This window comes from Arvicanthis niloticus, chromosome 6, assembly GCF_011762505.2.
Source record: "Arvicanthis niloticus isolate mArvNil1 chromosome 6, mArvNil1.pat.X, whole genome shotgun sequence".
Classification (NCBI taxonomy): Eukaryota; Metazoa; Chordata; class Mammalia; order Rodentia; family Muridae; genus Arvicanthis; species Arvicanthis niloticus.
In genome coordinates this window covers 48,113,468-48,134,962 of record NC_047663.1, presented here as the reverse complement: position 1 = coordinate 48,134,962, position 21,495 = coordinate 48,113,468, and the positions used below count along the sequence as shown (strand labels likewise).

At 40.7% G+C, this 21,495-nt stretch overlaps 2 protein-coding genes and 1 pseudogene across 3 annotated transcripts; 2 read left to right on the top strand and 1 right to left on the bottom strand.

Annotated features, from left to right (window-relative positions):
- On the top strand, positions 1 to 6,365 carry LOC117710789 (olfactory receptor 1468). Its single transcript, XM_034506005.2, has 3 exons — positions 1 to 144; positions 708 to 842; positions 4,167 to 6,365. Exons 2-3 carry the CDS (start codon positions 834 to 836, stop codon positions 5,118 to 5,120), a joined length of 963 nt encoding a protein of 320 aa, XP_034361896.1. The 5' UTR covers positions 1 to 144; positions 708 to 833; the 3' UTR covers positions 5,121 to 6,365.
- Positions 6,366 to 11,544: 5,179 nt separating this feature from the next.
- LOC117710747 (olfactory receptor 1468-like) lies at positions 11,545 to 17,483 on the bottom strand. 2 transcript variants are annotated; one of them, XM_076936360.1, is made up of 4 exons: positions 17,309 to 17,483; positions 16,782 to 16,912; positions 13,434 to 13,567; positions 11,545 to 12,935 (listed from the first exon to the last, which is right to left on the bottom strand). In XM_076936360.1, exon 4 carries the CDS (start codon positions 12,915 to 12,917, stop codon positions 11,973 to 11,975), a length of 945 nt encoding a protein of 314 aa, XP_076792475.1. In that variant the 5' UTR covers positions 12,918 to 12,935; positions 13,434 to 13,567; positions 16,782 to 16,912; positions 17,309 to 17,483; the 3' UTR covers positions 11,545 to 11,972. The 2 variants fall into 2 exon arrangements, with proteins under 2 accessions (XP_076792475.1, XP_034361813.1); XM_034505922.2 differs by having other exon boundaries at positions 16,782 to 16,875.
- LOC117712029 (lymphocyte antigen 6E pseudogene) lies at positions 13,893 to 14,297 on the top strand (annotated as a pseudogene).
- Positions 17,484 to 21,495: the final 4,012 nt, after the last annotated feature.

Below are 21,495 nucleotides of genomic sequence, written 5' to 3'. Positions count from 1 at the left end.
GGGGATGAGCAGAACGAGAAGTGTGAGCAGGTGTGGTGCACACACAGGTGATGGCTATCAAGGCCCTCCTTCCCATGCTTACAATGTGTAAATGGGAGCAGGATTTCAGACCAGGGCCCTGGAGTTACCCTGAGATATTTCTGGGTAAGTTGGCTAGGGTGGAGTGTGGTTGTGGTGAGTGAGTTGATGTCTCAATGTCTCACTGTCCTTCCAACCTGAGAGTCTTGATTTTACTGGTTTTATGATATTCTATAGGATTTGTTTATGTAATTTATTAATGAAAGCATTTTTAACATCAGTATGAAATGCATTCTCACAAATTGAGTCACTTTAGATGATGGCATCTCTGTGAGAAAGACAGTGAACACATAGGTTTTTAGCTCTCTGGCTATATTATTAAAATACTCATTTGTTCAGAATACTTCAGAATACATTGGACAGTTTCCCTCCAAGCGGTTATGGTCATCACATTTATTGGGGAACTGCTCAAAAGTTTGTGTTGAAAAATATTATATTATTTTATTCCTGTGAGTGTGATTGACAGACCAGCAGAGCTATCATTAATTGTAAAATTTGAATTTCTAACGTGTAGAATTAGGGTCTACACCTAAAGCCTACCATGTCAAGGCCAGCATTTAGTAATGCAACTAGCTTCTTTATATGTAAAATGGGTTTTTAGAAACCTCTGTGCCTCGTTTATTTTTCAGTGTTGGGAACTGAACTGAGTGTCTTAGGAATGCTAGACAAACACTCTACCACTGTGCTGAACCTCCAGCTTGAAGCTCTGCAGTTTACGACTCTCATGTGTAGCCTTGACTGAGAACTAACTGCATATGAACCAGGTGAGGAAGATGAGAAGCACTGTTATGGGAATGGCTCAGACTTATATTCCTAATGTGTGGCTCTGCCTTTCAGGTGATATCCCTTGGTTGTGATTTATTATCACAGCTAGATGCCAAATTGAAATCTTCATCTCTTAGAAAGCCATGTATTTTATTGATGCTTTTTCTTATCGTAGTAATAGTACACCATGTCTAAATATGCAAGCAAGAGAGCAAGCATTATCAACATGCTAGATTAAACAGCACCAGCAGGACAAAAATTCTTGTGTTTGGACTTAGTTATTTATCTTTAGAGGAAAAAGGGCCCATGTGTTTCATTGTTCTGATATACCCAACATATGTTTATTTCTGAAGAATAGCTGGTTCATGGTCTCAAGGGTAGAACTTACATTCTCCCTTTTTACCAAATAAACCTATCACATTATTTTCATCCTAATATCAACACAACCGACAAAATATATGTGTATAATGTAGAATAGACTCCAAGGTCATATAGGATGTAAAGGAAGGATGTTTAGGTAGTAGATCTTCCATGGAACTGAAGTCACACCCAAGAACTATGTATTAAGATGCCCCAAACTTCTCTGGGAAGTTCTAATAGTTGTGATTTACTTAGATAGATGAATGTTCTTCACAGTCCTTGAAGTTGAAGGAATTTGTGTCTCGGCCTGAGCTACAGCAGAGAAAAATTTCTAAAACACTGTCCAAGAACCATGCCAGGTGCTGTTCGTGCCACAAGATGGCGACACAGCCTTTCTTGCATGGAATCTACATGAAGTCAGTGAAACTGATGATGAGGACCTTGAGTGCTGTGGGATAATATAGGATGCTGTGGAAACATGGCAGTCGTTCTCACCTAGAGAGGCACGAACAATTTAGCTCATAGAGTTACATGTAAGGGAGATAAACGGAGGGTAAGCCAGGTGATGTAGAAGAACAGAGATGAGCCCAGGCAGAAAGAACAGCAACTGTGAGAAGCTGGTGTGAAGACTGTGGCTGTGTAGGACACGTCAACATAGTGGGCTAGATGAGAATGTGGAGGTAGGCCTGGGACAACTCTTGAAGAACATTTTGTCTTTGTGCCCTTAAAATAATTTCACCTTAACCTTAAAAATAGTGAGCATTTATGAAACTTCCAGCATGGCAATGAACATCAGTTTTTCATCCCAGACAGAGAGAGAGAGAGAGAGAGAGAGAGAGAGAGAGAGAGAAGAAATTCAATCAGTGAGTGGAGAAGCAGGGGAATGGAATTAAGGCAGATTTAACCATCCAGATACAATACTGGCCTGGTACAAATTTAGGAAATAGGGTAAGTTTCTCAGAGAAACAAAGCTGGGTATAGCCTCACACATGTAATCCTAACATTCTGGAGGTGAAGACAGGAGACTGGTCAGTTTGAAGCCAGTATGGGGCCACAAATCAACTCCGCTCTGAACAAGACATTCTTTCTTTTTTTTTTTTTTAAATTGGATATTTTATTTTTATTTCAGATGTAATCCCCCCCCCCAGGAACTCCCTATCCCATCTTCCTTCCTCCAGCTTCTATGAGGACATGCTCCCACCCACCCTCCCACTCTCACCTCCCCACCCATGATGTCCCCCACACTGGGGCATCCAGCTTTCACTGGACCAAGGACTTCCTCACCCACCTATGCCTGACACTGTCATTCTCCCCTACATATACAGCTGGAGCCATGGGTCCCTCCCTATGTGCTCCCAGGCTGGTGGTTTAGACCCTGGGAGCTCTGGTTGGTTGGTATTGTTTCTCTCCCCATGGGGCCCAAAAACCTTTCAGCTCCTTCAGTCTTCTCTCTCACTCCTTCATTGGGAACCCCATGATCAGCTCAATGGTTAGTTTTGAGCATCCGCCTCTGTATATGTCAGACTCTTGCAGACTTCTAAGGAGACAGGTATATCAGGCTCCTGTCAGCATGCACTTCCTGGCATCCACATCAGTGTCTACCTTTGGTGACTGCACAAGGGATGGATACCCAGGTGGCTCAGTCTTTGGACGGCCCCTCCTTCAGTTTCTGTCCCATGCTTTGTCTCCATATTGGCTCCCATGAGTATTTTTGAATAAGACATTTTTACCATCCTCTTGAAGGGTCCAGGAACATCTTGGAGGAGAGGGAGAAAAGAATGAAAAGAGAGAATATAGGGAAAAGGGCTGTGAAGTCCCATCTTTTGGACAATACATAGCCATTGAAATCATAAACTCTTGTCAGTTACAAATGACTGCCCATCAACATGCAGGCATGGATAGGGCTCTACCCCTCACCCCTGATTTACTTTGTACTAATAGATTCAGAGAAAGGGCCACCATTGTCTTTGGTTGCCTACACACTGAAAATCCCACTACACGCTAATGTATAGTTTCTATCCAGTGGTCATGCAGATGGCCCTGGATAAATTATTAAGTCACAAAACACAACAAAAAGTCATGAAACTGTGACATATAGGACAGGTAGGAACTGAAGTGATGTTTGGTAGGGGTGGGAAGCACAGCAGAGAAAGTGGGGGTGGGAAAGAAAGTAACTAGAACTCATTATATATAGGAATCAAATTGTCAAAGAATTAAGTAAGTTAATAAAAATAAAAGAACATAAAGAAGAGATAAGAAGTGAGGGTAAATAATGAGTCAGGGATAGAAAAGATACAGGAAAAAAGCAGCACAGAATCTGCTGGATTTTTTAGATTGCTAGAGGAACAATTATAAGAAAGAAATCTCTTAGGATTCTGACTTAAGACTCCTTTCATTTTGAGATATAAAAGGTGGAGGAGTGGATTGGGAAAAGGCAAGCAGGAAATGAAGTCTGTTGATTTGAAGATGGCCCTAGGAGGAGCTTGTCACTAAGCTCTTGGTGGTGGATTAGTGAAGGAGGTAGGTGTGCCCGTGAAGCTTAGGTGGCACCTGATGCCATGAGAACAATTTGGAGGCGGGAGCTACGTTATTACAAGGGTGTTTAGAAAAATGCTCCAGGAAGCAGTGATATGGAACACACTGTTAGAAAAACAGCCACTTGTAGTTGCTGAGAGTGAATGGCCATAGCATCATCAGGAGAACAGAAGACCATAAATCTAACCCAGTTATAAGAAAGAAACAATTGTATGTTTTAGATGGGAGTGAAGAGTCAATGTTGTTTCTAATGCTAATGGAAAAGTGTGCTAGGTGGCTGGAATTTAGTCATGGTGTATTTCTGATTGCAGATGTATCTTTCAATATGAAAATGAGATTAAATGTTGTAGAACACATTCACAGATCACTTGTCATGAATCTATATTTGCTTTTATTTGGATATTGAGGGATATTTTATTTTCTCTTAGATGCTGGGCACCACAGAAAGGAATCAAACTGCTATCTCCCAGTTTCTCCTCCTTGGACTGCCCATCCCCCCAGAGCACCAGCACCTGTTCTACACCCTGTTCCTGGTCATGTACCTCACCACTGTCCTGGGAAACCTCATCATCATCATCCTCATTCACCTGGACTCCCATCTCCACACACCCATGTATTCTTTTCTCAGCAACTTGTCCTTCTCTGATCTCTGCTTTTCCTCTGTCACAATGCCCAAGTTGCTGCAGAACATGCAGAGCCAAGTTCCATCCATCCCCTATGCAGGCTGCCTGACACAAATGTACTTTTTCCTGTTTTTTGCAGATCTCGAGAGCTTCCTCCTTGTGGCCATGGCCTATGACTGCTATGTGGCCATCTGCTTCCCCCTTCATTACATGAGCATCATGAGTCCCAAGCTCTGTGTGAGTCTGGTGCTGCTGTCCTGGGTGCTGACCACCTTCCATGCCATGCTGCACACCCTGCTCATGGCCAGATTATCATTCTGTGAGGACAGTGTGATCCCCCACTTTTTCTGTGACATGTCTGCTCTGCTGAAGCTGTCCTGCTCTGACACACATGCTAATGAATTGGTGATATTTGTCATGGGAGGCCTCATCCTTGTTATTCCATTTGTACTCATCATTGTGTCCTATGCACGAATTGTCTCCTCCATTCTCAAGGTCCCATCTGCTCGAGGCATCCGTAAAGCCTTCTCCACCTGTGGCTCCCACTTATCTGTGGTGTCACTGTTCTATGGGACCGTCATTGGTCTGTACTTATGTCCATCAGCTAATAACTCTACTGTGAAGGAGACTGTCATGTCTATGATGTACACAGTGGTGACTCCCATGCTGAACCCCTTCATCTACAGCTTGAGGAATAGAGACATGAAGGGGGCCCTAATTAGAGTTCTTTGCAAGAAGAAAATTCTTTTCTGCCTATGAGCATAAATATTGGAATTTAAAATAATGTATTCATTAACATTTAACTTTAACATTGATGTATGAGTATTATTGCATATCCTTTCTTACCATCATAAAACTTACTTCTCAAATGAAATAATTCAGGGTTGTTCAATATGTAATGCATTTCCAGAAGTAGCACTAGTGTATAGAATAAATGCATCTCACACAAGTTGCCATTAGAGGTTGGGTGTGCCATATACAGCACATCTGGCAATCCATTTCCCAACTGGACAGTGTTTCCAGGGCTTAGAAGAATCTCTGATTCGGGTTAGAGTATACTTATTCATTATCATAAACACATATGATTTTCTAGAGTATGGTTTTGTCTATGATTCAGATTGTCTGAGACTGTGGTCACCATTACTCTCTTGATCACAGATAATTCTCTGAATCAAGGTTTGCATCAAGTCTGTGGCAAACTTAAAGTCTAAAATAATAGGACCATGGAAAGCCAGATTCTAACAACTTTGGGAAAATTTAACTCCATATGTGATATGAAAGAGTTTTTGATGGTTAATGCAAATTCCAGGTAGGGTTAGATGTTAACTTACATCTCTTGTCAAAAACTATACACTCATAGTCTTGTGTAGTTGGTGGAAAAGTGATTCCCAATAACTTTCTGAGGCAGTTTTCCTGACCCTCTTCAGAAAAATGTAAAATTGTTTAATTAAATTTCTTTTTTAGATTACCATAATTTAGGCATTAGTGATGTCTTAACTTCTCATGTCAAAACTAACTTAACTTAAATACTCAGGTCTTGTGCTCACTGTTCTTAAAATATTTAAAAAAAAAACCCTAACATATCAAGTGAAGAAGCATAAATAACATTTGAGCCAATGACTCTGAGAAGCAGCACACAGGAGCTCGTATCTGCCTGCAGTGCACTGACTCATACATATAGGTGCATGCAACCACTTATTCTCTTTTTGCTAAACAAAACTTTTCATTGTTGAAAAAAAAACTTTACTCACCACTTCTCAGAAAACATCTTTACTTTTCATTACTTTCCTTTTGTTTCCATGTCTGACTTGTATTTTTTCTTTCACCTGGTCTCTACTTAGAATGAACTGTTTGCATTGTGGTAACATTTTGATTTATGCTTGCCCAGGAGCTGATTCATACCAGGACCATACAAGCTTATTTCTGGTCACAAAGAAAGAAGTTGATGTCTGTTTACCCTTCCGGTAGACTTTCTTACCTATCTTATTATTTCAAACCTATTGATAAGCTTAGCAGACTTGCCTTGTAGTAGTCTTATGCTTATTATATGGAGGAAAGGGAATTTTTGCAGAAGATCAAAACAAGTGTAATTGGAGTTTAGCAGCATTCTGGTGTGAGTTAGTATTGAATCAATTTAAAGCTCAAATTATTCAAATCTGGAGATTTTCCACAAACTACCCACAGCCTGAGGAATAGGGTGAATGACCATTCATTATTTAATCTTAGCTGCATGAACATCATTGTTTGAGTCTCCAACATTGGGCCATTTATCTTCTTGTTGCTGCCTCTGAGTAATGACATCCAAACCATCATTTCATTCTTCTATGGTAGTTCACATTGCTGCAGTCTACACCCCCTCCTGTCCCCACTTGACTCTCTGTATTTACTGATGCTTTATGACCAACAAGGAATGGAACTCTTCATTGTCTACCTTCCTTTGCTCTTTGTTCTATATTTCACTTCTCAGTTCTCATGGTTCACTATTCATTTGCCCTAAAAATGGTATACTTCTGGTACATATGTGTGACATATGAATATGCATATACATTAAAAATGGATTAAAATTCACAGCCACCTGAAAAGAGTGAAGTTGGACTGGTATTTTACAACATGAGCTAACATTTTTCTTGAATGAGTCAAAGACTATGTGACTGACATTTGAGCCCATATGAAAGACTGAAATGTGGCCTGATTTCAGGAACTGGCTGGTATATAAGAAGTGAATTTGAGAATAAGATAACTGATCTTGCTTTGAATGTGATGGAGTTAGTGACATATATTTTCAATCTCATGTTGGTTTTGCAACAGTAGATATACAGCCACAAAAGCTAGGACAATAGAACTCTTAGAATACATCAAAGAGGTACATTTTTATGACCTTTGAATACTTAATGGTTAATAAAGACCACTTTAAATCTTAACTGCATGTATGTCATTTCCTAACCTTCCAATCTTGATTCATTCAATTTTTTGTTGTCTTTTTAAATAGTTATTGTTATTGTGCATTAGGATATGACACAAAACAAAACAACAAAAAAAATTTCACAAGGACTAGAAAGAAGACTATATCAGTGAAAGGTATTTGTGCAACAACGGACACTTTACAGTCCAGTCATTGCCCCTCCTCAGTCTCCCCTCCCATAATTCCTCATTCTATTTCTCCTCCCCCTTGCCTCCAACAGGGTGATCTCCCCTGACTAGGCCTCTCCCTTCCTTGGGGCCTCAAGGCTCTGAAGGATTAAGTACACCTCCTTCCATTGAGTCCAGACTAGGCAAACCTCTGCTACATATGTGCTAGGAGCCTCAGACCAGCCTGTGTGTGCTCCTGGTTGGTGGCTCAGTTGCTGGGAGCTTCCTAGGGTCTGTGTTAGTTGAGATGGCTGTTTTTTCTATTGGGTTGCTTTTCCTTTCAGCTTTTTCATTTCTTCCCCTAATTCATCCATAAGGGTCCCCAACTTCAGTCCAATGTTTGCAGGTAAGTATCTGCTCCTGTCTCAGTCAGCTGTGGGTAGAACTCTTTGAGGACAGCCATTCCAGGCTCCTATCTGTAAGTACATCATAGCATAGTAGTGTCAGGCCTTGGTGTCCCCCCCATGGGATGGATCCCAAGTTGGGCCAGTCATTGGACCTCCTTTCCTTTAGTCTTTTCTTCATTTTTGTCCCTGTAGTTCTTTTAGATAGGAGTAATTCTGGGTCAGGAATTTTGACTGTTGGTCAGTAATCCTGCCCCTCCATTTGAGGCTCTATTTACTAATGGTGAACTCTTGAAGTTTCCTTTCCCCAGTGTAGGGCATTTTGGCTAAGGTCATCCCCAATGAGTCCTAAGAGAGTCTCAATTCCCAGGTGTCTTGTACTCTCTAGAGTATCCCCCAACCTCCCACTCCTTGATGCTGCTTATTTCCATTTATTTTCTGGGCTTCTCTCCTGTCCTCTTCCTCCATATCTGATCCTGTTCGCCTTTCTCTTCTCCTACCCAGATCCTTCTCTACCTCCGCTTCCTGTATTTATTTCCTTCCCCCTTCTAAGTGGGGTTGAAGCCTCTGCACTTGGGCATTTCTGCTTGTCACACTTCTTATCATCATCTGTAGGTTGTATCCTAGGTATTCTGTACTTTTTTGGCTAATATGCACTTATCAGTGAGTACATACCATGCAAGTCCTTTTGGGTCTGAGTTACCTCACTCAGGATGATATTTTCTAGTTCCATCAATTTGCCTGGAAAATTAATATATTTCAATAGCTGAATAGTATTTCATTGTGTAAATGAACCACATTTTCTGTATCCATTCTTTGGTTGAGGGACATCTGGGTTGTGTCCAGCTTCTGGGTATTACAAATAAGGCTTCTATGAACATGGTGGAGCATGTGTTCTTGTGGTATGGTGGAACATTTTTTGGGTATATGCCCAAAAGTGCTATAGCTGAGTCTTCAGGAAGAACTATTTCCAATTTTCTGAGGAACTGCCAAATTGATTTCCAGATAAATGGAAATAAGCAGCATCAAGGAGTGGGAGGTTGGGGGATACTCTAGAGAGTACAAGACACCTGGGAATTGAGACTCTCTTAGGACTCATTGGGGATGACCTTAGCCAAGTGGTTGTACACTTTTAAAAAACATTTTAAAAAATAATAACTTAATGTAATACAACTAATGAGGTAATTAAACTCAAGATCTCAGTCACTAGAAGCTCATGTTAGAATGGTAGAAAAACTTATTTATTTATCTTTTGGTTTTTCGAGACAGGGTTTCTCTGTATAGCCCTGGCTGTCCTGGAACTCACTTTGTAGACCAGGCTGGCCTTGAACTCAGAAATCTGCCTGCCTCTGCCTCTCAAGTGCTGGGATTAAAAGTGTGCACCACCACTGCCCTGCTGGAAAACTTATTTTTAATGCAAGAAATAGTGATATAAAAATGTTATCCTAACAAATAAAAACAAGTAATAAATGCAAATAGGATTGCTTACAATTAAAAACAAAGTTGAATTTAAGGAACATAGCAAAAACTCCCAATATGTATTATAACAAAAGAAATGAAAAGTGGACTCATAGAAGTAGATTAGTGGTTGCCAGAAGCCAGGAAGAATGTGGGGAAAGGAAGATGTGAGGAGATGATAACTAGGTAAAGATGTGCAGCTGGGTAAGTGGAAGCCTTTCAGATGCTGTGTAGCACAGTTGGAGTGTTACTGTTGGCAAGAATTCATTGCTTATTTGAAAATGACTGGAAGAGAGGCATTTGAATGTTACCTATACAAAGATGCTTAAACTCCCAAGATAAAGCGTACATCAGCTATGCTGACTTGATCATTATACAGTGTATGCTTGAAATCTCATTCTCTGCCTCAACACTATATATTTATCCTGTGGCTATTTAGAGTAAGGACAAGTTAGGAGTGTACACTGATATGATAACACATTTAGAAAAGGAGTAAAATGATGGGAGCATTTGATGTCGTAGGTCAATGGAATAAGGCATCTTCAGAAAGACTTGTCCAATGAAAATGTTAACACACTGAAAAAAGGAACCGAGGATACCAAATGTTGGAGAGACCTCCAATGCTCATAAACTTGTAGGATTAAGATTATGATCCTGACCATATTATTGAAAGTAATCTGTAGACTTAATGCAACACCCATCAAATTCTAATAGAATTCTCCATAGAAACTGAGAAAATGTTAAGTTTCATATAGAAACCCAAATATTAATCTGATGCCAAAGAGCAAAAGAATGACTGAGGGTCTCACCTTCCTAGATTTCAAATTATGCCACAAAGTTATAGTAATGAGAACAGCTAGGTATTTATATAAGAACACACACTGATTAATTCAGGAATACATTGTAGAGACACCTGTTTTTTTTTTTTTTTTTTTTTTTTTTTTTTTTTTTTTTTTAATGGAATGGCTGATAATACACATTGGAGAAAAGACAGCATCTTCACAAATGCTGCTGTCCAAACTGTATAGTACATGTAGAATAATTAAACTATATTCTTATCTCTCAACCTGCATAAATTCTCAACCAAATGGATCAAGGTCCTTAATGTAGGAACAAAATATGAAACAGGTAAATGTTTTCTATAAAAACATAACATGAATCAGCCTCTAACTTATTTACATTATCCTAGGGAAATAAAATCTAGGGTTTATGGCTATTAGTTAATTCCAGGCAACAGCAGAACTGTATGGATGATGTTGTTATACAAAAATGGCAGAAAGTCTTGTAGATGTACTTGGAAGAGGAGGTGAAAAGATTGCAAGAGTTATAGGTTGTACATGGCTCTACAGAAACAGCATCTTCCAGACACAACAGGATTGGTGCAGATATGAGCTCACAGAGACTGTGACAGCATACACAATACCCCACAGATTCAAAGGAGACAAAATCACAGTACTGAGAAGGAAAAGTGGACACAAAGTCCCACCCCTATCTAAGAAGCTACTTGCAATTGATACTCGTTGGGAAAGAGAAATCAGTTTTCTCTAGTGGAGTGTCACTGGGTGTATCAACCATATTTCCAGGTAAGTTCCATGCCCAGGAGTAGTTGACCAACCCAAAACAGACTCCATTTTGTTGTTGTTGTCGTGTGTGTGCGCGTGTGCGTGTGCGTGTGCGTGTGCGTGTGTGTGTGTGTGTGTGTGTGTCTGTGCTTTTGGCTTTGTTTTGGTGTTTTTTTTATTTTATAGATTTTCTTCTTTTTTAGTTGTTTGTTTTGAATTTTGTTTATTTTTTGTGTGTTGTTTTTCTGTGTGTATATATATGTGTGTGTATAAGAGGGTGGGGGACATAAAGTTGTGTTTAGGTGGGTGAAGACATGGGTTGGATCTGGGAGGAATTAGGAGATGGCTAAGAATATGATTAAAACATGCTGTACAAAGTAAAAAAATAAAAATAATCACAAAATTATGCTTATGATCAGAAGAGTTAAGAAAAAACCCAAAATATACATGAAAATAAAAAAGGTAACAGGTAATTAAATATAATGAATGAGGTGCTAGAGACATGGCTCAGAGTAAGGATACTAGCTGCTTTTCCAGAAGACCCAGGTTTCATTCCCAGCACCCACATGATGGTTTACAAACATTTGTAACTCCAGGCCCAGGAGATCATATGCTGTCTTCTGTCCTCAATGGCACTGCATGAAAAGTGCACAGATATACATGCAGGAAAAACACCCATATACACAAATATAAAGGTTAAAAATTTAATAATGAATAAAATCCAAGATTTGTTCAGAAGTAGCACACAGAAGACATTAGAAGATGAAAAAATGAGATACATGGTGGTTTCCATTGACTTAGGATTTTGGAGGACAATTTAAAAATGAGACCATAGTTAAAGCAGAACTCAGGATAAACTGATAAAATTCTGGGGCAACTAAAATAGTAGCTCTAATATATGCTTTTCTAGGATCACCTGACAAAAGCAAAATAGAAAAAGTCATGTTCTCAAACATAATTTCTGTCTTCAACTGCATAGACTTCTCTTTTACATGCTGAGCAACGATTGCTCTATGCTTTTAACAGAATCTCAAATGGCAACGAGAAAATCTGATATACTATCATCACATTAGTACAGTCTATTGAGTGAAAACTTTCAAAATTATCAAGTGCAACCATCACAGACAGAAGGTAATTTTCTTCTTACTTAGGACTCTTGCCAGGGCCCCTTTCATATCTCTGTTCCTCAGGCTGTAGATGAAAGGGTTCAACATGGGAGTCACCACTGTATACATCATAGCCATGACAGTCTCCTTCACAGTAGAGTTATTAGCTGTTGGGCACAAATAGAGACCAATGATTGTCCCATAGAACAGTGACACCACAGACAGGTGGGACCCACAAGTGGAGAAGGCTTTACGGATGCCTCGAACAGAAGGTACCTTAAGAATGGAGGTGACAACTCGTGCATAGGATACAGTGATAAGTAGGAATGGAATGACAATAACAAGCCCTCCCATGATAAATATCACCAACTCATTAACATATGTGTCAGAGCAGGACAGCTTCAGCAAAGGAGACATGTCACAGAAAAAGTGGGGGATCACATTGTCCTCACAGAATGACAATCTGGCCACGAGCAGGGTGTGCAGCATGGCATGGAAGGTGGTCAGCACCCAGGACAGCAGCACCAGACTCACACAGAGCTTGGGGCTCATGATGCTGGTGTAATGAAGAGGGAAGCAGATGGCCACATAGCGGTCATAGGCCATGACCACAAGGAGGAAGCTCTCAAGGTCTGCAAAATACAGGTAGAAGTACATTTGTGTCAGGCAGCCTGCATAGGAGATGGATGGGTAGTGGCTCTGCATGTTCTGCAGCAACTTGGGCATTGTGACAGAGGAAAAGCAGAGGTCAGAGAAGGACAAGTTGCTGAGAAACAAGTACATGGGTGTGTGGAGATGGGAGTCCAGACGAATGATGATGATGATGATGAGGTTTCCCAGGATGGTGATGAGGTACATGACCAGGAACAGGGTGTAGAACAGGTGCTGGTGCTCTGGGGGGATGGGCAGGCCCAGGAGGAGGAATTGGGAAATCACAGTTTGGTTTCCTTCTGTCATAATCTTTCTCCTGCACCTCTAGAGAAAAATGACATAGATTCTTGGAAATACAAATAAAAATGAACAGATTTCTAAGCTCTTTGTCTATTATTCATTTAAACCATTTGACCTCATAACTGTAATTATAAATTTGTGATCTCTACAATCACCAATAACCTCTTTTTAACATTTGTATATGTTTCTGTATTATGTCATTTCATAAATACATTTAGCTATTTGCTTCTGAGATCAAAATACATTGCTTTTTTTTGTCTTACCCGGCTATCCTACGCAGTTTTAAGTTACTCATTTATCTTAGTGTCTCTTAGACATCAATGGTCCTAAGGATTCTGAAGCTTTGTATTTTAATAATTACACACACACACACACACACACACACACACACACACACACTGTAAGACACACACACACACACACATACACACACACACACACCTGTGTGTGTGTATGTGTGTGTGTGTGTGTGTGTGTGTCTTACATTGCCATTTGAAACCCAGTTTTGAAAGTCCGTGTAACCTTTAGAACTCTTGTGTCTTAGAAGTTATCGTCTCTTGGCTATGTCAAAGGCAATGTTGAAGTCCAGTAGATCCAAGTGATATCCACGGTTCCACTCTGCTCTTTCCCAGTGTGCCCTCATTCTGCTCTCAGTTCTGTAAGGTGACATTTAAGAACTGTTAAAGTCAGTGTCTGTAAGGCCTTGATCAAATCAGAAATCTACTAATTTTATTTTCTTCCTAGCACAGTCAATCTAGAAACCCTGTAGGTGCGGTTCACCTTTCCACATCATCCAGTCTTTGCCTCCATACTACACTCCCAGACTAGGCTAGCAAGTAGACACTGCCAAGAATGTATTTATAAGATTACGAGCTGTTTGGGAGCTTTCAGCCTGTGGTAATCTCCAGGACCCGAGGTATCAGTATTATCTTCAGGGCCACTCCATCTGGAGCAGGTTTCTTTGGGGTGAGCCTTCAGCAGATGTCTGCCACTTTCAGCATGAGGGTGTTTCTGCCTGTGCTGCTGGCACCCCTTCTGGGTGTGGAGCAAGTCCATTTGCTGATATGCTTCTGCACTGATCAGAAAGCAATGTAAACTGCCTGTGGCCGGTTGCATGCAAGGACACAGACAATTACTGCGTCACATTATCTGCTGCTCCCGTCTTTTGGGAATGTCAACCTTGGCTATACCCTGAATAAGGGCTGCTCCCTGATCTGCCCCCATGAAAACATCCATATCAACCTCAGTGTGGCATCCGTGAATAGCTACTGCTGCCAAAGCTCTTTCTGCAATTCCAGCATAACTGGCCTCTGACTTTGTGCCAGTGTCCCACTACTGGGCCTTGGACTCCTCAGCTAGCTGGCTCTGCTGCAGCCGAGCCCCTGACTGCTCCCATCTGTTTCCCATATTGCCCCAGCTTATTATTCCCCAGGAAGAGAAGCTCAGATCCTTTCAGGTCCTAGGGGAACCTAGGTGCCTTCAGCTCTTCCTGGGTGTGTCTAGTTCTCCTCCACAGTCTCTCAGCATCAGGGTTAGGTACCAAATTCACCCATTTCTGCTCTGTTGAAATGGTACCAGCTACTCTTTCTTCCAGAGCCCATCCAATAACCCCTCTTGGGGAACCAGGGAAGGGGTGAAGATCTCCTTGGAGTCTCAAGAGTATCAGGGTCAGCCCTGAATCGTGTGGACACATATACCAGGATGTCTAACTCAAATGAATATACATCTGTGTGCTCAGTGTATCCATGTGTGAATGAAGCCACTTGGATTCTGGGATGTGCAAAGAGCACCTGAAAGATTCTAGAGCAGAAGGCCATGTCTCCACCAAAACTCCTTCCCCCTGGTATTATGGTACCCATGTTGTACTCAATTTAGGAGGCTTCCCATGGAGGGTTGCCACCCCTCCTGATGATGGCTCCCACACCCAGATCCAGTCAAGTTTCATCCTGCCCTCTCTGTCCACCACACTGGCTTCCTGCTGCTCTTCTAGTGCCTCAAATAATCTGTTCCTACTCATTGCAAAAAAGAGATTACAAATGTTTAAGTTGTTATATTTTGAGCAAATTAATGTGATGTGCCTCAGGAAATTAGGGAGACTTAACATTATTAACATTTCTCTTATTCAATCCAACTTTCAATATTGTCCAAATCTCCTATGTTCTCAAATGATGCGTTATTACCTGAGCAGTGCCGCACCTGAGTGAAGCTCTTCTCTGATGCTAGTCTTTAAAGTCACAATTTCTTGCTTCCAGTGTTTTACACGTGCTGCTTCACTTGCCTATAATTTCCTCCCTTCATTAGCCCCTTCACCTATGCTATCCCTATTTATCTTTTATAGATATTACACACCAGTTACTAATCAAAAAATTCTACACTTGGTGAGTTCTGCTACTGTGCTCTCACCAAATCCTATGTTTCTCCCACATGGTTCAATGCCCTGATCATGGTTCATGTAGACGTTCCACCAGATTGCACTACATGCAGGAGAGGCCAAGTCCTTCATCTTGCAGCAGGGCTGGCACATCATTGCATGGTGCTTGTGAACTACCAGGGTTCATAAATGTTTGTTGGTTGTGCTTCAGTCTGAGAAATGTTTTTTAAATGTTAAAGGCTACACACCACCACTAAATCAGAATACTCATACCAAATCTTTCCCAAGGGCTGGGTGTGGTGGCACATACCTTTAATACCAGTATTCTGGAAGCAGAGGCAGGCATATCTTTGTGAATTTGAGGCCAGTCTGGTCTACATAGAGCCCCAGACCAGCCAGGGTAATACAGCGTGACCCTGTCTCAAAACATATCTTCTCATATTGCCAATCACTAGTCTTGATCATTCAGTTAATGATCTAATCTTGACACTTGTCAATGTGACTAATGCTATTATATTTATAAAGCATACATGGTATATCTGACGTGCTGCTCTGTCCAATAATGCTGATAACTCAAAATAAAATTTTTAGGCTTTATTCTACAATAATTCATGTATGATTAATTTATGTGTTAGCTGGTGTAGGCTCTGGTACTGATTTTGGTGAAATACTAATTCTAACATTGCAGAGAATGTAGTGTTCAATGTCATTAGCATTTGGAACAGCAGACTTGAAGTAGAGAACAATATCCTCTGTAATGTGATGAGCCTCATGCAGTCAATTGAAGGGAAGAGAAAAAAGTGCAGTCTCATGAGTAAAAATTCTGCCTCCAGACTGCCTTGTGCCTGAGTGTGCAACCTCTACTCAGCTTAGGGACTCATCTGCTGACTAGCCAGACATTTCTCAGTTCTCACTATCATGTTGTCTTAAAGCAACTTCCCAGTCCAAGAAACATACAGACATAGACACACACAGACACAGACACAGACACAGACACAGACACAGACAGACAGACAGACAGACAGACAGACACACACACACACTCATACACCTCACCACTTCTGTTTTCTTCAAGACAACACCAATAAACTTCAGTATGTTTTGAGAAAGAAGGCAGAGAAAGAGCTCTAGGGAAAATTGGAAGCTTTTTCTTGAAGTGCTATCAGTGAGTATTTAATGAAGCTGAGTTCACAGTTGGAACATGTGGACACTGTATGTTGACATTATAGAACGAAGACACATGTAGAGAAAAATCATGCTTCATTATATAAGGCTTTATGTCGCAATTACCTAATGTATGAATGGACTAGGTTCTGATATTGATTCTGGTAAAATACAACTTAATGGTGCTCCAAATGTAGTTTTCAATGTCATTAGCATTTAAAACAGCAGACTTGATGTAAAGTAAAAAAATAGTTTCTTAAAATGCTACTCCCCTTGCAGTATAGGACCCACGTAGAATAGGAACATATGAAGAGGTCACCAACCAGGGAACTCACCTCTGAGTGCTGTCCCTAGTGATCCAGTGAGCTTTGAATCTTCTTCAGCCATTAAATCAGCAATTCTTAATGAGAACAACACATACTTTGTCCCCTAGGAGACAGTGTGGTTTGCATTAAATAGAAACGACCTGGAAATATTTGAAAACACAGATTCTAGTTCTATAGATCACATTCTACATTGTAAATGAAACACCAGGCAATGAAACCTGGGTGCTGGAGTAGTTAGTACTTAAACTATCATTAAAAACGTATAGATTGGTGAGACCCATCAGATGAACTTAAAGTCTTTGATTGGAGGCCTGATTAAGGCTTATTAATGCTCCCCAGCAAAGTTAAAAGAAATCATTATAGTCACAGGAATGTTATGTTGATAGAGTATAATACTAGGAGAATAATTTCAAGTTATTAATAAAAGGAACCACACCATGAATAAATAATTCAAATGGTACCACTAATTCAAATACATCCAGGATATGGCAAAGTCTCTGATGATAGAGAGATGACAAAGAAGGAAATGACTATACCTGAAAAATCTTCCTATAGAATATCATATGCTGCAGAATATTAAAACTCTTGGGTAGGATGGACAGTAAGACAGTGCTCATTTGCCTACTTGCCAACTCATCCAGATTATTTGAGGCCGACACACAGTCCCTGGTATGATATCATGTTTTCCTTTATTCACGATGGTCACAGGAGATGATAGTCTTTAGCCAACACCTAGATTTGCATCACCCCTTTTCTTATCTCTCCTCCTAGTTATCACTGGGCTTAAGAGGCTCTGTATCCCAGAGGAATCCAGATCCAACAACTCATTAGTGTAATCATCCAGGACCTTTCTAGGACCAATTCTTTCAGAGTCCTGTAGCTGTGACTGATCAGTCATTGATTACGTGTTACTACAGTTGGAGGGAAGTTGAAGAAGAGAGATGCATAGGTAGAAGTATATTCATAGCTTATTCAGGGGATGAGTTCCATACCCATGTTTCTAGAGCCTGTATTTTGAGGAATATTAGGGACTAAATTTAAAAATGTAAAAGGTCCTATGAATATGAAACTATACAGAAGCCTTAGTTGCTGTTGGGAGAATATCACCATGAAAAACATGTGCTTTGGAAAGATTCCCAAGTGCCATTCTCTGAGTGAAATATAAGTCTGTATAGATAGCTCTCAAGATATATAAACATGATGCTAACAAGGATCAGAGTTTATGATTCAACTTCCTATAAATGTCAATATATATTACAGGGCATCTGTTGCCCTTTTCTGGATCTCTCTCTCTCTCTCTCTCTCTCTCTCTCTCTCTCTCTCTCTCTCTCTCTCTCTCTCTCTCTCTTAGAATATATCTTAGTTTTACATTTAGCCATTGTAGAAGATGGCTATGGTAGTTGTTCACTAAATAGGAGAGTTTTTACCTTTAAGGTAAAGGCTAAAAGAATCTTTAAAAAAATCTTTTTAGTGATTCTTTGTGAATTTTACATCATACACCCCAAGCCCAGTCATTTCCCTGTTCCTTTATACCCATTTTCTGTCCTTGCAACCTCTCCACCAAAAGAAAATAAAAACCAAGCAAAACAAAAACAAAATACATCTCTTTGTGGAATCTGCACATGTGTCACATAGCACTCCTTTTATCACAAACAACTTTGCAATTTGCAAATGTTCACTGTAATGAGTCATTGGTCTAGTTTGAGGCTGCTGGTTTTTGCTACTGGATCCTTACTGGGACTCCTCTTGGATATTCTGTTGTAACCCTGTCTTATGGAGCTCCTGTAGCTTTGGGTCTGAAGGGCCAGCCCCTTAATGTCTCCAACAGTTCATAGAAGGAGTTGGTGTTGGGGTGGAACAACTAAAGCCCTGTGTCTGGGCTTGGGTGGTAGCTGAGTTGGTCATCTCACCAGCTTTGCCCTACCCACACCACCAGGCCTATCTCTCCAGCACTGGCCTGGCTAGCTCAACCAATGCTTTAGCTTGGAAGGACCAGGGCCAGCTCTCCTGCTCTCATGCCCTCAAGGCTGGCTATGCTGTGCAAGGCTACTTTTCCTGCATCCCAGTGAGGGGTAGGGCCAGCTCTATAAAGCCCTTTGACATTGACATGGTCCCAGACCAGGGATGCACACATGGCCTTTGGTGGTAACATGGGCCATAGACATGGATGCAAATCCCTGCTGCTACATGGCCACACAGCCAGTGGCCTGCAGTGGCATCATGGGCTGGGACTTCACTCACCATGGATCACCACAGTATCTTGCCTAATGGAAATGCTGGTTTTCATTCCTGCCAACAATTTGCAAGGTTTTCTTTTCTTTTCTTTTCTTTTCTTTTCTTTTCTTCTTCTTCTTCTTCTTCTTCTTCTTCTTCTTCTTCTTCTTCTTCTTCTTCTTCTTCTTCTTCTTCTTCTTCTTCTTCTTCTTCCTCTTCTTCTTCTTCTTCCTCTCTCTCTCTCTCTCTCTCTCTCTCTCTCTCTCTCTCTCTCTCTCTCTCCAACCTTACAAGCATTAGTTATCTTTAGTCCTTTTACGAATGTCCCATAATCACACTATTGAGAATATGGCCAAATAAATTTCAGTCATTACTTTAAAGGTAAAAGCTGTTTTAGAAAGATACCCAGATGACCACATGGCCTGCTCACAGCAGAGAGAGAGAGAGAGAGAGAGAGAGAGAGAGAGAGAGAGAGAGAGAGAGAAGCAGAATGGTTTGAGTACTATGAAGAGAGGTAGAATTGGAGATGCAGGGGTAGTGAGAAACAACCTGATGTGAGCAGCCTTCACTGCCACCTGAGACCTTGGTAAAGCAGAAGCAGCAACAACAAAATCCAGGCAGGATAGAAAGTTCAGGTATTTGGATATTGCTGCTATCTAGTAAACTGCAAGTACTAAGAAAGGATAGGTAGATGCTAGGAGCCATCTAAGAGCAATAAAACCTAGTGGGTGGTCTTCCTGAGGTGGTTCCTCTATGGACTGTAAATCTATCATGATTTCACTCCTTTAGATAAGGCTGAGGTGATTACATTTTAGGAAAGATTCCTGATACTAATATAATTTTCCTGTTATTATTAAATACATAACGATCATTAGGTATTAGCCTACCCCTTTGAGCAGATTTCTGCAGAACAACAAAGAAGTACTGTCTTATAGAGATGCTATATAGACAAATAAATGATTTCTTAATTCTTACTGATGATTCTATAAGAAATTCTAAAATCATATTCATAATTATTAAGATCTTTCAAGATAGGACTGCTATTAAGTCCTTTCTGATGTCAAAACTACAATGAAAACTCTGCCATGCTTGCAGTTAACTGCTTCTGCGATAGAAAGCATGCATTTACAACTTAGAGCACATTCCAAGAGGTTATAAAAGAGAACAAGATTAGGAGATGAGAGTAGAGAGAACTTATTTTGGAGATCTTTTCTTAGAGAACTTTCTTTTTTTATGAGATATTTTATTTATTTACACTTCAGATGTCATCACCTTTCCTCATTTCACCTCCCTAGAACCTCCATCCCATCCCCCCCCTCCTTTTTGCTTTTATACCATTTTAATTACATGTATGCATTAAGATCAGTTCTAGGTTGAGGGTCTAGCAATACAATAGATGCAAATAGTCAAGGAACAAACAAGACAATAAACACAAATAATCAAAGAACAAGCAAGGCATTAAACCCAATTATGTGAACACTCTCATGATCACTGTTTATATCATGGGCTTATCAGGATGACCAAAATAACTGAGCCTACTTCCATGACCTAGCCCAAAGTCATTTTCATGTCTGAAGCTTAGAGAACTTTCTTAGAGAATCTATTTTTTTAAGAAAAATTTCTTAGAGAACATTTTAGATATAAAACTTAGAAATAAAGATTAAACTACTTAAAAAATTTTTTTTACAGTCCAGATTTTATCACTCTCCTGGTCTACTGTCTGACTGTTTCACATTCCATACTTTCTCCCCCGACCCCTACCTCTGGCTCCATGAGAATGTCCCCATCCTCCAACCCCCACACCACCAGACCTCCCCACTCCCTGGGGCCTCGAGTCTCTTGAGGGTTAGATGCATCTTCTCTGACTGAGTCCAGGCCTGGCAGTCTTCTGCTGTATATGTGTTGGGGGCCTCATATCAGCTGGTGTATGCTGCCTGGTTGGTGGCCTAGTGTCTGAGAGATCTCCAGGTCCAGGTTAATTGAGACTGCTGGTTCTCCTATAGGGTTGCCTTCCTCCTCAGCTTCTTCCAGATTTTTCCTAATTCAACCACAGGGTTCAGCAGCTTCTGTCCATTGGTTGGGTGTAAATATTTGCATCTGACTCTTTCAGCTGCTTGTTGGGTCTTTTGGAGGGCAGTCATGGTAGGTCCCTTTTTGTGAGCACAACACAGCCTCAGTAATAGTGTCAGGCCTTGGGGCCTCCCTTTGAGTTGAATACCAATTTGGGCTTGTTGCTAGACCTCCTTTTCCTCAGGCTCTTCTTCATTTTTGTCCCTGAAGTTCTTTGAGACAGGAACAATTATGGGTCAGAGTGTTGGACTGTGGGATGGCAACCCCATCTCTCACTTGATGCACTGCCCTTATGCTGGAGGTGAGCTCTATAAGTTCCCTCTCTCTACTGTTGGGCATTTCATCTAAGGTCCCTCCCTTTGAGTCCCAAGTCTCTCACCTCCCAGGTCTCTGAGACATTCTAAAGGATCTCTCTACTTCTTACCTCCTGAGTTTGCCT

Coding starts and splice junctions, on each gene's coding strand:
- LOC117710747 (XM_076936360.1), bottom strand. CDS start 12,917: ATGACAGAAGGAAACCAAACTGTGATTTCCCAATTCCTCCTCCTGGGC.